General features: G+C 43.8%; 1 protein-coding gene and 1 long non-coding RNA gene across 3 annotated transcripts in view; one reads left to right on the top strand and one right to left on the bottom strand.

Moving 5' to 3' along the window:
* Nucleotides 1–17232, bottom strand: part of LOC139786220 (uncharacterized) — a 181391-nt gene that overhangs the window by 93912 nt on the left and 70247 nt on the right. The window lies entirely within an intron of this gene.
* Nucleotides 1–17232, top strand: part of LOC139786170 (uncharacterized) — a 244763-nt gene that overhangs the window by 191011 nt on the left and 36520 nt on the right. For both annotated transcript variants that reach the window (XM_071725327.1, XM_071725320.1), the window contains exons 8-9: nt 4986–5283; nt 7170–7315. In XM_071725327.1, the coding sequence (XP_071581428.1) occupies nt 4986–5283; nt 7170–7315 (444 nt within the window). The remainder of the gene's footprint in view (nt 1–4985; nt 5284–7169; nt 7316–17232) is intronic.

Raw genomic sequence — 17232 nt, 5'->3', positions numbered from 1 at the left:
GAGCAACTGCTATACACAGCTATTTCCTATCCGGTGAACGTCACCGAAAAATAACCGATCCTCCATTGTTATTGCCGCGTAACAGGCCAATCTCTCGCATGCCGCACCTCGCGCGCAGCGCGGTGCCATTATGATACCACGTGAGTTGACGTTTTGTTACGTTATGCTGTATTGTTGAATGGACAGAGGTGGCGTAGCCCGATTATGCTAGATTTATTCAAGTGATACGAGAAAGATTTGTAATTAGGCAAACATGCATTTAATTAGAATGAGTTCTGAATTAATAATTTCTATCAAACCCCTTTCTTCAAAGATTTCAAAATTTTCATATCGCATTATAAATAATTTATATAATAATTGACGCAAAAATATAGGCAGTGAACATTGGATACATTCATGAGTAAAATGGGAAGCATGGGAGTGAGCTCTGAAGGAGATCGATGGTAACGCTATTAATGCTATTATTTGCATGATAAAGCTCACGTGACGCGATAATAGGGTTTCCCGCAAGCGATGACAAAGCCCGAGCCCCGATGATGAATCGCAGAGCCGTCTCTCGTTTGTCTCTTCTCTTTTCAGACTTGTTTCTCGCAAAACGAAACTAGCACTCGCGCGCAGGCACGCGCTAATCGAACGTGTCAACACGCGCGCGCCCGGCTTCGCTCCGCGAGTAAGAAGAGCATATTTGCACGACTTTTCCGCGCTCGCGTTTTATTTTTCCCGCCCTGGTTGTCCATCCGTCCCCCCTTCCCCCCTGACGTTCTCCATCCCTTACCGTCCTGTGCTCTCGAGTTTGCAAACCCGTATCTTGCCTCGCGCACAGTCTCGCAACAAACTTCGTTAACGTATTTCACTCGGTGGATTTTCGCGATCCTCCCGCGCCATCTCTCCGGGGCGCGCATCCAGTGTTCCCTTTTCTCCTCTCTCTCTCTCTCTCTCTCTCTCTCTCTCTCTCTCTCTCTCTCTCTCTCTCTCTCTCTCTCTCTCTCTCTCTCTCTCTCTCTCTCTCTCTCTCTCTCTCTTTCTCTCTCTTTCTCCGCCTCTTTGCCGCGCTCATCGCGCGCCTCTCCAATTGCCACTTTCTTCGGCAAATCGTTTTAAGTCGAGCGGGAGTCACCGACACGCGCATAAAACTCACCGAAGAAAAGAAGAAGAAGAAGAGAGAAGGCGCGGAGAGGGGGGAAAAGGAAGGAAGAGGGTCGGGAAAGAGGGAGGCTTAAGGACGCAGTCAGAGACAAGCCTTGGGGGGATGCTTGTAAGCTTCGCCGCCGTTAATATTACGATCCGCGTCTAGGAAAAAGCGCGAGGTAAAGGCGGAAGGGCAGCCAGGTGAAGGGACGCGGAAAAATGGATTAACATTGAACCTTTCCCGCCTTCACCCTTCAAGCCTTCGCCTGGGCTCCTTTTGTTCCACTTCGCTCCCAGTATCTCTTCGCGCACGTATCTCGCCCTCATCTTCCGACACTCGCGAGCCCCTATTAACCGCGGTCCGCAGCCTCGGTCGAGATCCGAAGTTTGTTCAATTAGCTCGGCATCTACTTCGCCAGAGTAAATATCTGGGGAAAACTGCGAGACTGCGACTCGAGATACTCAGACCGGTTGCTCGGGGTTGGAAGAAGAGTCAAGTAGTTAGGCGAACGGGGAAGGACAAATTGCTCTAATTATCCGATCGAAAAATTTCAGGAATAACGTTATTTCGAATCGTTATGAAAAGTTAGCGGATCGTTCCGATGTTTTACAGTTTTCGCGGAAAGTGTTAATCGAAGTTTTATTGACAATTCGAGGAAAGTGAAAAACATTGACGTTATTATTAACAGTAAATTAAGAAGATAACACAACACGTATTTTGTAGTATAAATAAAAAATGTGTTATAGATCTATATATTAGACAAATTGGACAAACATTAAAAACGGTATAACTTCATAATCTTTTGTTAAATTGTGTGGATTATTTAAATAAAAGGTACACTGAAACGAAGAAGAGAAAATGAAAAATATAAGTCGCTAAATATTCGTAACACACTTTCATCTTCCTAGAATAGAGATTCAAATAGAGACTAAATATTAAAAATTTATTTGAGTAAAAATTATTAAAATGAAAACGAGTATAGAAGTTGTAAATGTTAGAAAGATAATGAATGATAAAAAAGTCGAGGATCAGGTCGAAAGACCCGACTAGACGTATTAGTTCATTTTGCGATTGTGCGATTTATATTTCGCTCTGTTCCGTCTCGGATTGTCAGCGCGGCCGAATCGCTTTAACCCAATTCGGTCACATCTACAAAAGAATATTGTAGATAATACAAATGTTCAAGCGTTTGTCAAACGCGATTGCCAGTAACGGTATAAATGTAATATTCGCACACGACGAAATCGACGTAATTCCTCGCACGTGCGTACGCGTACATCCACTCAATTATTAATTCGTATATAAATTCATAATCATGACATCACGCATATTTCACCGAATTACCGTCGCTTTATCTGCATTACAATTACTTGTAATTCGCTCAAAATTGCACGTAGCTCGATTCAGAGCGGTTAAATTCATTCGGCCTAGTCCCCCGTCGCGCCGACATGTTCCAGGGCCAATTTTGGAAACTTAATTTCCGAGAAAAAAGGAGCTTTAATTGCCAACGGGTTTTAACGTCGCCGTCTGCCTTTTAATTTTAAATAAACGCGATTCTAGATTAAACGATCGGGATGCCCGAAATGAAGATCTCGAATAGAAGAAGACCCCTTAAAATCGGGGTGTTCTTCTTTATAAAAAAAAAACTAAGCCATAGATTGAACAAATTCTATACGACAAGCACTAGATTATTGTATTCAGAATAGCTGTAAAAAATTTCATGCAAATCGGTCCACTATAGTCTCCGAGATATTTCTGGTATCGATTTTTAAAACACTCTTTCGGGAAAATAGCTGCCAGGACCTCAATTTTTGACATTTTTAGGAGATGTTTTCAAAAGACTACTTTATAAGATATGTATTTTTATTTTAAAAAATATCAAGAGACACACACACACGGTAGTGTCTCGCGTCAAGTACACGCGACACGCGAAGCGAGACCGCACCGTGACTCTTTTACGCGACGCGGACGCGACGAGTTGCAAGCACTCGATATAATATATTCACAATAAAAATTCATTAATTTCGACCTAGTTTTAGGCCTGTCAAACGTATGTAACCCCTTAAAATGAAAATAATCGCGAAAATAATCGCGCAAATGTAGGGCATTATTACGTGATTATTACACGAGATTACGTTTCGCCATATGATACTGTCAAAAGGGCACACACAGCGGGGAGGCCACGTACTATTTGTACTTTATCGTTTTCTGCAATTAATCTAAAAGGAACGAAACTGGGGCAATACGTAATTTGTATTTGTAGTATAAATCATTTGATGGGAATTTAAACGCGTTTCACCGAAAGAGCGTGATATAGGTCACCGGCACATGTGATATGTAATATCGTACCTTTTGTTTTTTTTGCGCGATACGCAATTTAAAAATATCACGTCACGTCTCTTTCTCTCTCACGTTGTGCTGTTAAATGAATAAATTACGTACGTAATAGTTTATCCTGACGTCCAATGAAAAAAATACGGACCAATCAATAAATATCAACGAATGAAATGAAAAAAAAAATAAATAAATAAAACGGGGGTCAAACATATCGACGCGAATCTACAAATCAATAACTTTATCAACGTTATTAATTTCTAGCGCGACGTGACTGAAACGAACGAATAAAATAATGACGATAACGGCGTGATCGTTCCTAATCTTAAAGGAAACGGGCGAGAAGACACGGCTCGACGTTTACGATCGCGGGAATTTGTATCTTGGCCGTGGGGCATCGCGAACGTGCTTATCGAGCCGAGTCGTTGAATTATTTCCATTCATTGCCGCGCCGCGTGCAACAATGCCTTTATATGCCATAAAACCGACCGTACGCTCCGCGCGCGCTCCGTTAACCCGCTCGGTCGACCTTTCGCCCTCGACCGTACCCCTCCGCCGTGAGCCACTCGACGCGAATCGGGTGACCTCTTCTCGGTGACGCTTCGGTTTTACGTCCCACTCGGACCGGAAGTGGGACGGCTGTGGCGTATGACACACGGAGGGGGTTGGTGCCATCGTCAGTGCACTCGCTATTGTGGGATGAAAACGAAACGGACGGCGCGGCGCGGCGCGGCGGGGGGAGGGGGAGGCTGCTGGATAGGCGTATTCGTTGGACCGCGCGATATCCGTTATACGATTCTGCTGCACTGTCGGGGGAGTATCGACGTCGTCGGTTTATCGACTGTCGTTCCACGATATACGAAGGACTTTACGGCGAGCGGCCGTGGAGCCTGCGGAATTTTTCGACGGTGCCCGCGGTGCTCTCGGCCGACCGGCATATCGGTTCGACGTAGCCGTGCCGTTGACGTCGAAGCCGCGGCCTTTACGGACGACGAGCCCGATATATGTGATGGGACGCGTAACGATCGCCTGGAGAATCATTCGTTTTACGAAAGTCGCGCGGGGAGAGGTTCCGAGTAAAGCCGCCTTTGACCTAACGCCCCGGTAGAATTCTCTGGTTAACGAGGAAACGCGAGGCTGGGTCGCGTGTTGCCTAACGAGGAAATCTAATCAGTTTTTCGTTAGTCGAAAAATTCGCACATTTAAATATAAGAGAGTTTTCTCAGTAAACTCTCTTATCGCCCCGGTAAGAGTGTTTTAGCATAGATGGATGCAGACATTTGATCCTATAGAATTAATTTCTTGATCGTTATAAATGTGTCCCTAAATCGCGTCAAGAACGATGAAGCGTCTCGCGTCGAAATATTCTAGAGAATTATGAGTCTGTTTCTCGATTTTCGGTCTGTCCTACTTGTCCGAAATAGAATTGACTTCACAACGCGATACGGTGGCTATATTTCTTACTTTTGATCAGATGCAAAAGCGCGTTAAACGACTGAAAACGTGGTGTTTCCTATTTCAGTCTCGTCCCCGGGCGAATGTCGATTCCCAAATTGGCTGACTGGACACTCGAGCGGCGGACTGACCTGGCACACTCTGGACCTCGGCAGATCCTACACGTTTCATTCGCGAAACGCGTCTCTGCATGTCGCCAGACCAAACACGACTTCGTCGAGTTTCGAAGGCGGGTCCATGGACCTGCAATACGTGCCCGGGCCGGAGGATCAGGACGTGAAGATCCTTTGCAACAGCATAAAGCAGTCGAATGGCGCGCAAACCATGATGACGATGACGCTGGTGGCACACTTCACTGTCGGCTGGTAAGATCGTCTTATTTCTATATGTCTCATTTATTCTTCTTATATATGTGAGTATTTATATTGAAGAATTATTTAGTTTTTATAATCTTTAAGAGCGAAAAAAGCGAGGATGTGTTTATAATTTATTTTTATTCAAATATTATTTTTTTAATTATAAAAATACACGCCGCATGGAAGATGTGAAGTTAGCGTATCATTTTGTGGAAATTCGTAAAGTGCTGAGAGTTCTGGCTTTATTTTTAATAGTTCTATACTTCTTTGTAGGTTAGACAAATAATTCTGATCATTAAAACACAAAAAATGCCTCAAGACAAACTGAGACGCCGGTTCTCGCTGAGACGTAGCGTCTCACTTTATCATACGGGAGTTTTCTTAACAATCATTGCTAGATTTCAAAAGATTTACACAAGTTCTACATAAGTTCTGAAGAGTTCTGGCGATAAATATTGTTTTTTTAATTTTAAATGATTTTTATCACTCGAAGGGGGAATGGATGTTGACCAATTCTAAATAATTTCAATTATTCTAAAAGAGTTCTCGTGCAGTTCTGAAAGTATTTAAACATTTTATATAGAGTTCTGAAAATAAGTATTATTTTTGAATTTTTTAAATAATAATAATAATTATTATTATTATTATTATTTATTGCAATCAAGCAAAAGCTTTATCACCCGACAAAGGCGCCCTTACATGAATAAACGTGAACGATTTTCTAAAATTCTATCATTATATAATAGAATATGTCTCACATGTAGTTCTGAACGTATTTAACCATATTATTCTGAGTTCTGGCAAGAAATATTATTTTTTAATAATTTTGATAGCTCGAGAAATGCAACCCTAGAAGCATGGAGGTGAAACGCTGGTCGATATTCGAGAGTTCTATTCATTGTAAAATGTTTCTCTTGTAGTTCTGTATTTAACCATTTTATAAAGAGTTTTTGCAAGAAATGTTATTTTGTATTTTTTTAATAATTTTGATCGCTCGAGAAATGCACTGCTAGATGCATGAAGGTGAAACGCTGGTCGATATTCGAAAGTTCTATTCACTATAAAATATTTTCCGTGCAGTTTTGAACGTATTTAATTTTATAAAGTTCTGGCGATAAATATTATTTTCTCATTTTTTAATAATTTTGATCGCTCGAAAAATGCAATGCTAGGAGCATGGAGGTGAGACGAGGGAGCTGGTCGATATTCGAGAGTTTCATTTATCATAAAATATTTTTCGAGCAGTTCTGAACGTATTTCACAATTTTATAAAGAGTTTGTGGCACAAAATGTTATTTTTTAAGATTAATTACAACTATTTAGAATCGGTCAGCATTCCATCTCTGTCCCCATAAAGATAAATTCCTCGAGTGATAAAAATCATTTAAAAAAAGAAAAAAAACAAGATTGCCAGAATTCTTTCCAGAACTTATATAGTGCTATAAATCTTTTGAAATCTAGCAATGAATGTTACGAAAACCCCCGGGGGCCAAAGTAGGACGCTGCGTAAATTTTTGTGAGACATTTTTTTTGCTTTAATGACCAAGACTATGTCTAACCTATAGAGAACTGTAGAACTTTATTAAAAATAAAGCCACAATAGGTACTTTATGAGTTTCCACAAAATGATACGCCAACTTCACAAACGCATGGAAGATGAGACATGAAGAGTTCATGAATAATCATGAATAATAAAAAAAAGAAATTGTCGCACGGAAAAAAGTTTTACGGGAGAATCGATTCACGTTCACGAAATCGCGATGATACTCCGTAATTCTAATCCGTATCCGCTCGTCCGTAAATATCTGTTCGGATATCTACAGTGGTCGCGATTAAAGCGACAGGAATATGCTCGTCCCGATCTTTACGGATCTTCGCGCCCTTCTTTTTTCCAGTCGGAGCGGTTTTATGTGCATGACATTCTACCGAAGAGACGGCCACGTGATCGAGCTGCAAACGGGGAGCGCGGTATCTAGACCGGAAGAAGCATGCAGCCCGCCCCATTTTCTGCAGCACAGTACGCCTTTTCTCACCTTAGTCAGTGAGTACAATTCTTCTTCGTCTCCCCCTGTACTTTGCACTTTCCCATTTTCGCGATGTGTCTCGTCGACGAAAGTTCAGCGCCGCTAGTCTCACGTTACTGGGACGCGCGATGCATCTTTTAGCGTTTCCACGTGAAAGTATTGCGATTGTTTGCGATCTGCCGAAATTACCTCGACGGAACTCGCGACGTTATCTCTGACCGAAAAGCCCGAAGACCTCCTAAGGCGGTCACATTTAGCGCGAGAGGTACGAAACGATACGGGTCTCCGTTATCAATTCCAACGACAAGAACGAAGCAATTGCTAAACTATCGGATTAACGTAGACCCGATAAACCTTATCATCGTGCGAGGGACCCTTTCGCGATATCGTATCGATCGCCGAAACGCCCGCGCCCGTCCGATCGGGCGATCGGCGCAGCCGCTTGTTCCGCTTGATTTGCGTGGCTATGGGGTCTTATCTGATCCACGTAAAGACGACCGGGAACGAATCACTGGCGGGGAAAAGAACGAAGGAGAGACCCCGGACGGCGGGAGGGGAGGCAAAGAGAAAAGAAAGGAGTTGCCAAGTAAAAACTACCCGCACTGCCGATAAACCCGAGAAAACTCCAACTTCGCGGAGGAAAAAGTTTTCGCGCGGCATGGCACGAGGATTTAGAGCGCCGACACTAGGAGGCGGCTGGATCAGGGCGGGAAAGAGGAAACGAGGTGGCCGGAGGATGGGCCGGGAGAAAAGAGAAGCTGAAAGAAAGGAAAAGAAGAAGAAGAAGAAGAAGAAGAAGAAAAAAGAAGAAACGGGATGAGAAAATCGGGAATTGGTCGGGCTCGGACGATTTGTCAAAATCCCGCGAACGACTTATAAGTTACACCGTATCGTTGGCCGGTCTGGAACCGGCGGCGCTAAGTCATTTTCGTTCGTTTATCGTTGCTCGCGTGCGAGCTGCGAGCTCGCGCTCGCGCGCCGGCCGTAAGAGATCGGGAGATCCGGGCGCCTCGAGAAATTCAATTTGCCGGGGAACGCCTTGCGAGGCGCGTCACGGAAACCCGTCGAGTCTGACAAGTTCGTGATTGAACAGCGTATTTTCTTATCATTTAGCGGCAAGTGGCTCGGCCGTTTGCCGTTTGTCCCGGCGCGGCGCGACCCGATTGCCCGCGCCCCAGGGAGCGATATCGTGTTCGACATATAAAAAGCGGCGGCAATTATTGCGACCGCGCCGCAACGGATTAATATTGTCTACGTGTCTACGAGTAGGTAGGGTATATCGGGGCTTGCGAATTTGTTGTCTCTCTCTCTCTCTATCTCTCTCCGTCTCTCCGCTCCCCGCGGAGCAGTCTCATCCTCTGCCGATCCAGCCACTGTATCGGCTGATACGAATGCAGCCCGCGCTGTTTCTCTACATTCGGGTCGAGCTCGACAAAATATCGCCGTCTCCGCAAAGAAGAAAGCTGCCAACCTCCTATACCCCCTTCCCACGGACGAGCGACCACCTTTCTAAACTTCCCTCCGACCGTCGACCCCCCTTCTCTTCCCCTCCCCCGCTTCATTCTTCCTGTCTCGCGTCTCACACCCGCCATCTTCTCGGAATACGATCGGTTCCCGTGGGCCAGAGTTGTAATCCCACGGGAGTTATTGGATTCGGTTTGATCCACTGGTCGTTCATCCCCCCCTCCCCCACCGCCGCTCCCTCCTCTGTCTTCTTAGATCCTCTTTTTTCCTACTTTATCCTTCGCTTCGTATCGAAAAGCTCGATCCGTCGATTCGCGCGCGGAACGGAAAAACTGCAATCCTCACTCGGGGACCAATGGGGTTGTACGTTCGGCGACTTTCGGCAATGAATTGGGGTATATCGGATAAACGAAAACACACCGCCATTAACGGTACTAATAATACACAAACAAGATAGCGGCGTCCCGCCGATAAAAATCACGATGAACGATAAATTGATGGGGAATGCAGGCTTACTTGCGATTTCGAGCCGCGATAAATGGCGCGAAATAAATATAATGGAATTATAAATTAACGCTGCAAAAGTTAATAACGCGCATCAGGGTTATTGGATTCGAGATCATCGGCGGTAATTAACGAGCTGTAATTCTCGACTGTACGTGCGTTATCACACGCGAGCGTGACGCGTGTGTGTGTGTGTAAAAATCGAATAAGCTCGTTTGAATTATTGACAAATGTCGGCTAATAATACAGAAATGTCATTTTCGAAATTCGAAAACGATACGTAGATTAGTTTTCAGTTATACATTAGATCCATTTCCGCTTAGAAATCCTTCTCCCTTTCTCCTTTATTCGCCTCCCTTTTCCGATTAAAATGCCACTTTGTTAAATCTCATACTCACTTACGTAACGTTTCAATAAAATGTCAAGATCGCTTTCTCCTATGCGAAAGCGTATCCGTCAACGATTGGTTGAAATTTATCGATGATGACTCGACTCGGCGAAATTTACAGCGAATTATTTCTTAAATTAAAGATGACACGTTCGATTCGAACTCGACCTGCCTACGATCTTGCCGCCGGTATCTTTCGCGATTCTTTCATAATTCAAGGGAAATATTGACTCCGATTTAATTCACTGCTCGTTCGCAGTTATCTCTCGTGGTTATCCTTCTCGCGGCGGGAAAAAGCATCGAAAAGCTCAATCCGCCGCTTCGCAAGAAGCAAGGAGCTATTCTCCGGACTGAGTCACGTAGTACGGTTCTCCGGGGAGCCGGCTCTCTACGAGAACGAAGGATAAGTATTTATCATTCCACGCACGCGGTGCACGAAATTTACAATTCAGATGTAAAAAGAAGCGGCCTCCGGAGTTTCGTATTAAAGATTGCAATCGCAATCGCATAAACAATGACGCGGCGTAATATAACGATAATACATATAAACAGCAAACTAGCGCAAAGAACAACAAAAGAGGAAAGGTAGAGATATTGAAAGATTATTCCTCTCTAAATTATATTGCATTGCGTACAATACAAAAGAATTTTGAAAAGGACCCCGCATGATTCTCATGAAAAACAACTGACAGTTTTCGGTCAGTTTGCTTAAATTTGTGATATATTGTAGTTCTTGCGTCTCTGATGAAGAGTTTTAGTAAATAAGATTTTTAAATGCCCATAATTCAAAAACTAATCATAGAAAGTTGATGAAAGAAACATAAAAACCACAATAAATCATAAATTCAAGCAAATTGACCAAAAACGTTTTTCTCGTAAGAATCGTGCGGAATCCTCAATGCAGATGTAATCGTAAAACACAGTTCCCAAATCGAGTATTTTGTAATAAGAAAAAACGAAAAATATGTAAAACTTGTCACCGAGTTAGACTTTATCTTTAAACACACGCCATTAAAGTAATATAATACTCTTCTTGGTCGAAGTTTATTTCTATAAAAGAAATTAGAGCAACTTTTGCAGTACGACAAAAAAAATTCAACAATAACAGCTGGTTTTCTATTACATAACCACGTCCAATTAATTCTATATGTACCCTCAGAGTGAATTTGCTCTGTTTTATCGTTCAACATTGAATGAACGGTAAACGATCAATGTATAAAAATTCATTTTGACTCTCTCGCCATGCCAGTCAATATGCGGAACGATTGATCATTCATTCACGAGCGAAAAGCTCTCCATCGTCTTCCCTTCCTCTTCTCTCTCTTTCTCTCTCTGATCCAACCAAAGCTGCCGCTCTACCATCCCACCTTCATAAGCTATATAATGTCCAACGCCGCAATAAAGTAGACCATCTACGAGCTATCCGTCTTTTTTCTTACCTTGCGAGATTCTCATTCCATCTCCCTCTCCCCATCTCTCTCTCCCTATCCCGAACGGGCTTTCCTCTAAACTTTTATGACCACTCACGGAGAGAATGGAGAACGGCGAGGACGACGATAGAGAAAGGCGGCGGCGACATTGGTATTCCGTTGACGTTCGCGAATTACACCCCGAAGATAGACTCGTCGGTGGTGCACATCGAGAAATTTTCACGAGACAGTACGAAGTTAAGGGAGGTAGCAAAGGGAGAGCCGCGCGGATTGATCGCGCGAAAGTCTGTCGGATAAATGCTGGCGATACTGAGTGCCAAAAGCGGCGAGAAAATCGTAACAGACTGACAATGAGAATAGAAAAGACTATTTTGTATGAAGTAAAATAGCTTTCGCGCGCAAAACATTATAAATGATTATAATTGCGATATACCAGCAGCGTGTCTTTAAATTATTTTAAAACAGTGAATTATCTTTTACAAAATATTTCTATAAGACCCGAAATTAAAATTTATTCAAGTAAAATGGCAGTAAAATCAATTTAGTTACGTGCTAGAATTGGGAAAATAGTATTCCGAAGAGACACATTTAAGAAGAATTGTTGCAATACAACGATGCCAAAGTATTTTTTTATGATGTTCTCTTCCGAATAAATTTTCGCCACGAGACTGATTTTGAGCGTTTATTGTTGTACACGTATTGCGTGACCATGTTCGCTCGAACCTCGGCTAAGTATTCGATAACGTGCGGGACGCGTACAATCGTTGAGATCCTCGGCGAATGGAAAGATCGGGTAAATTGCAGCTACTAAGCGAGGAGGGAAGCCGCGATCGCCTTAAGATTCCAACGACGACGGTGGAAATTTCGGTTCCGCATAGTAAATGGCCGGGGAACCGAGTCGCGAACTGGGTTAGCGAAACCGCTGTAACGGACTATGTAAGCGTACCTGAGACACCGGCCATAACGAGCTGGAATCCCTGAGCAATTAAGCCACCAGCACGCCAGGCGTTTCTCCGTCTCGTCTTCGTACCGCCGCAACATTGCCGAGTCAGGTTACCAATGAGCTTCCCCGGTTTGTAAATAAATAACCCGGACTATAACGCAATGGACCTGAATGCAATGTTAATGGAAGTAAATTAATTCTGCTCCTGAACTATATGCCTGGATTTTTTACTCGCGTAGAAATTGCCTGAGTCTGGTTTTTCTTTGACACCTCATATAAGACACCTCATTGTCTGTGCGGTTAATATAAAAGCATAACTCGGAAGAGTAAAATATATACGAATGCATCTATAAATTATGAGATGGAAAATATAACGCATCTAGAAAGCAAAGAGAAAGAGAGATAAGTTAGTACGTATGTATTTAGAAAAACGTGTGCATTCTCTGTAATTGTTTTCGATCGATGTTAACGGGGCGTGTACGCAAGATAAGATAACGATCGGTTAGGGCCTCGGTGTTGATAAAAAATTCTGCTTGATATACTGAAAGTTACACGAATACAAGGTACGAGTCGCAAAGTTTCGACAATGTCACGCCATCGAGATCCGATTTGGGGTTCTGTATTAGCTTTCGACGAGTTGCGTCACGAAACGCAATCGAGATCTCGCGTGTCCGCCAGAAACAAGAGAACTTCAAAAGCTTGTCCGTTACTTATTTATGCAAAGAGGTAATAACTCTTCGTAATTTGGCCGGGTTAATTGCAAATTCGATAATCAAAAGATTCAGAATTAATTCTCACCCTAGCTTGACTCTCGAAAAATTAACTAAACTTTTGAAACGAAATTTTTGCTATCTAAATAAAAAATATAGGATTAAATAAAGGTACGTTAATTTCACGTTTTGTGAAAATCGATTCTACGCATTCTCCTCCCGTATTCATTCAAGAGACGATATCACGAGCATGGTTAATTTTCCAACGCTTGCATACGATGGCGGATAAATTTTCCCGACTTTTGTCGGCGTATGAAAAAAGTGACAAATTAAGTATATTTACGTGTATTACACGCAGCCCGGCCAAAAGTGCCGCGGTTAAAAATCTCTTTGACGCGGTTTAAAAGCGGGAGCGGGAAGATACAGCGGTTCGCGGGGAAAGGAAAAAAGGAAATATCCAGAAAACACAAGAACCACGCGGGAGAGGAGGCCCGGCAACGTGGGGAAATATGGGATAGGATAAAGCGACGCGGAGCGTGGGGCGGAGAAGAAAGGGGACATTGGGAGGGAGAAAGAGTAGAGAGCTTTACGGGAGACTATTATGGTCGGATAGCTAAACGGTGCACGGAGCAGCGCGGCGCGCGCGGTCAGCCGTTGAATATATTATATTTTTAAATCACGAATATACACGGCCGGGGGTGGCGTACCGAAACACACATGCACATGCATACGCGACCCGTATTGCGCGCCCTGTACGTGCTTATAAGCCGCACATCCCGTACATCCACAGCCACGTCGGTACGTGTCGTACATCGAGCGAGGCGTACATACGCGGTATGTCCGTGCGCCAACACGCGTGCACCCGTGCGGCCATAAACACGCGCGCGATTGCTCGCTCGCCCGCTCGCTCGCGCGACATGCACGCCCGCACACACGTCCGTCGCCGCGTGCAAGTGCAAGCGCCGGATTACACGATCGCTTCGCGTACAGGACGGCCCCGGCGAAGGTGGTCGTCGCCGACGTTGGCGTTTGATGAAGTAATTTGAATTCTTGTAGACGGAGCTAACTCTCGCTTTCCCTCACTGTGGTGTACCGTTCAATTTTCATCTCGCCAGACATAACGTAATGCGGAACGTGTAAACGCGGGACTCGTGTAGTTTGCGCGAAACACGTATCTTTCAAAGTCTTGAGTACGTTTCTCGAAGCTCGGTATTTTTCTGCTAATGTCTCCTTGCCGTCTGATTTTCCATTCAAGAAATACGAGGGAAGGATTTCTTTTCGAAGATTTCTTTAAATTGAAAACTTTTTATGATAAATGAAGTTGTTTTAGGAGCAATGAAATTTTTTTAAGTACTTGATGTTTTTATAGGATTTTTGCCAATCAATTTAAAGGTTGTATATAAAATAAGAATGTCTTGATGTTTCAATCTCATCTGCATAATCGCGTAATAGTAATAATAACATTTATTATCATCACTTTATTATTATCATCAATCTTTAAGATGATGAAGAAAAGATCGCAACTCATAGAAGAAAACATAAAGTAAAATACGAAAGACGAAATATAAAATACAAAGGAGATAACAAAAGATGTCACATTGTAAAAGTCAATATATATGCAATAGGTTGATCAACCAGAACGCGCCGACGGATGTATTTATACGATTATATGTTGCCCGGTCCTTTGAGAATTTGCTCCGGGTTTCCCACTGGAACGTCCTGTATACTGCTGATGTTACGAGCCACGTAGAGGAACGTGCTCGTTGTCCGGATCAAATTGATTAAGGCTTGACGTGGGACTTGATAGAATCGACCTACTGATTATCCCTGCGCGCAACAAAAATTGGGGCTTACGAAAGGGAACGACGCGTTCGTGCTCGCGAGTAAGCGATTTTCCCGCAAATTTCTTTGTCTTTCTCGAAGTGAGAATCGGAAAATGGTATGAGATAATACGGAAAAAGGAAAAGCGGTCCGCACTGATGTCGGATGACGACAGACTTTCATTTAAAGAATCGTAAATTTGCGGGAGAGACTCACAATCGCGCGCGAAGAATTTCGGTACGAAATATCAAGGGAACGAGCTTACGGAAGCGTCAAATGAGATGCGCGTTTTCTCATTCTTCTTTTTTCTTTTTAATCTGAGACAACGGTATTTTTCCCCGAAAAAGATTCGTGTTCTTCAATTCACCGAAATAATTTGCGAATAATTTGCGCCTCTCTTTACATCCTCGGTTTACCGTTTAACACGAACTCTACGTCTTTCTGTCCAGAATTTCGTGCAAGTACTTTTGTTTCGCGCTGCGTAACGCTACACGTGTACCGTTGAGTAGCAAGATTTTAATTACGAGTTACGATTATAAGAATTTATTATTGCCGCGCGTGTTACGTCGTTTGGTAGACGGCCATAAAATAGTGGGCTAAATGTATGCGTTATTATTCGCGATTTATGCGAGCATAATTACAACGGAACGTGAATGAGGAGCGAACAGTCTAAACCAAGCTATATTAAGAGAAAAGTCTGAATTTACGTGAAATTATTTTCACGCAACGTGTTAGTCTTCTCGTGATATATAATCCGATGTACTAATATAATTAAAAAATTAATCACACAAGGATTTTCTAATGAGGAAAAAAGTAAATTCGTTGAATTAATTACAGGAATGTTTAAAATGATTAGAACCATACAAGATACACCTTTAATTAACTTCAGCTAGCTTTAAATCGCATTTTTTATGAAAGACAAAGACAGATCTGTTTTCTCTCCAGCTTGGAATTTCTTCCATCTAATTTTCGCTCACAATATAAATTTCCTTGGAATTATAATTTAATATAAATAGTAATATTGTAATATAAATTTTTAATGAAATCCATGCACCTATTTCGCTGATAACAAATAAACGTCCGGATATAAAATTGCGCGTTGTCGCAGAGCAATAACGGTCGCTTGCTTTCGAAAACGGAAAGGCACAAAGATGGAAAATGAAAAGAGAGTGTCTCCCGCTTTGTCAGATAACGAAAAGCCAGGTCGCCCGTTCGCAATTTGCCGGCGCCCTCGGAACGACCTCCTCGACCGGTTCTAACGTTAACAAATGTCAGATGCTCGTGTCTACCTCGCTAAACACGCCGAGTGGCCGCGGCGCGGCAAAAGCCAAAGCAAGAGCAAGAGCAAGAGCGCCCGGAAGCGAGCGTGACCTCTACGCGGTGGCGTTTAAAGTGTACGCCTCTCGGGCTGCCGACCTCAACGCTCGTTTTCAGGGGTTCGCGATTAACCTCGTTAAAGCTCGGAACGATCGTAAACGTCTGGGCCAGCGCGAGTTATCTCCGTACTCCCTGCGCTCCGCGGGACACCCGTGACCTTTCCCTCCCTCTTCCCCCCTCACTCTTTCACCCTCTCCTCCCACGCTTTCTGGGGACGAAAAGTGCGAGGAAAGAGAGCGGATAATCTCTGGCGGTAATAGCCGGAGTCGTTGGAATTTTGTCCGAGAGGAATCCTCGCTCCTCGGTCCAAGTAGGTCCCGGGCGAGGAGCGAGAGGGGAGTGATCCGGGAGTTGCGGCGTGCTGCGAGAGAGGACCCTGTAATTCGCCCGGGTTCTCTTTTATTGGATTCCTTGACACCGCCCGGCGGAACTCGCGCTCCGCGTCCGCCGGCATTTATACACATCCGAGGAAACACAACGAGCGCAGCCGCCCGCGCCAGCCGGCTCGCATTAAGCTCGAGGAAAGCCCGCGTCGAATGCGCCGAGCATTTGAATACAAGCGATGTAACGCGACGCGCAGCAATGCGGCGGAGAGTAATTTCGCGAGAGGCTGCAAAACTGCTGCCCCCGCTGCTCGGAACATCTTCCGGTCGGTCTAGGTGTCGCGTCCAGATGAAGAATCCGAAATACTCGCGATCGCGATTTGCGCGGACGAGCAACGTAAATCCCAACGTAACAGACGCGCGATGAGCTTTTCACTCGTTTAAAATTTTTGAGATGCTGCCGCGCGCGCGAGCTTCGAGCTTCCGGCGAAAAAGAGTCGTGAATCGTGAGGGAAGGGGTGAGTCTGTCGGTTCACGTTTTCACGCGTGTTCCCTTTTTTCGTTTCGTTTTTTTTGCGCGCGTTTGCGTGACTCCACCGTGATGAATTATGAGGCATAACCTCGGGAGACACGGTGGCACGATGCATATGACCTATATTTCACGTTCTTACTACGAAACGTGCGATATCGTGCGGCGTCCGTGTCATGTGGTAGCACGATCTAACTTGGCCCAACTTAACCCCGCATCAAGCCGAAAACTAGAGGCACTAAATATTTTTATGTATATTCATTTTTTACACATTTTTTTTTATATTCTTCAACAGAGCAAGGTATATATTTTTAAAGACCCAGCTTGACCTACTTTTGACTCAACGTCAGAAAAGAAAAATACGAAATATCTGTTTTATCTATCTAGCGTTTATTTTTTAAAAACATGATTTAGAGCATCTCATACTTGTTATTGATGTGTGTCG

The sequence above is a fragment of the Temnothorax nylanderi genome, unplaced genomic scaffold (genome assembly GCF_030848795.1).
Source record: "Temnothorax nylanderi isolate EJ_2023f unplaced genomic scaffold, tnyl_v1.0 TNYL_tig0009_pilon, whole genome shotgun sequence".
NCBI lineage: Eukaryota > Metazoa > Arthropoda > Insecta > Hymenoptera > Formicidae > Temnothorax > Temnothorax nylanderi.
Note: the sequence above shows the minus strand (reverse complement) of the source record. Positions and strands in the feature narration are given on the sequence as shown.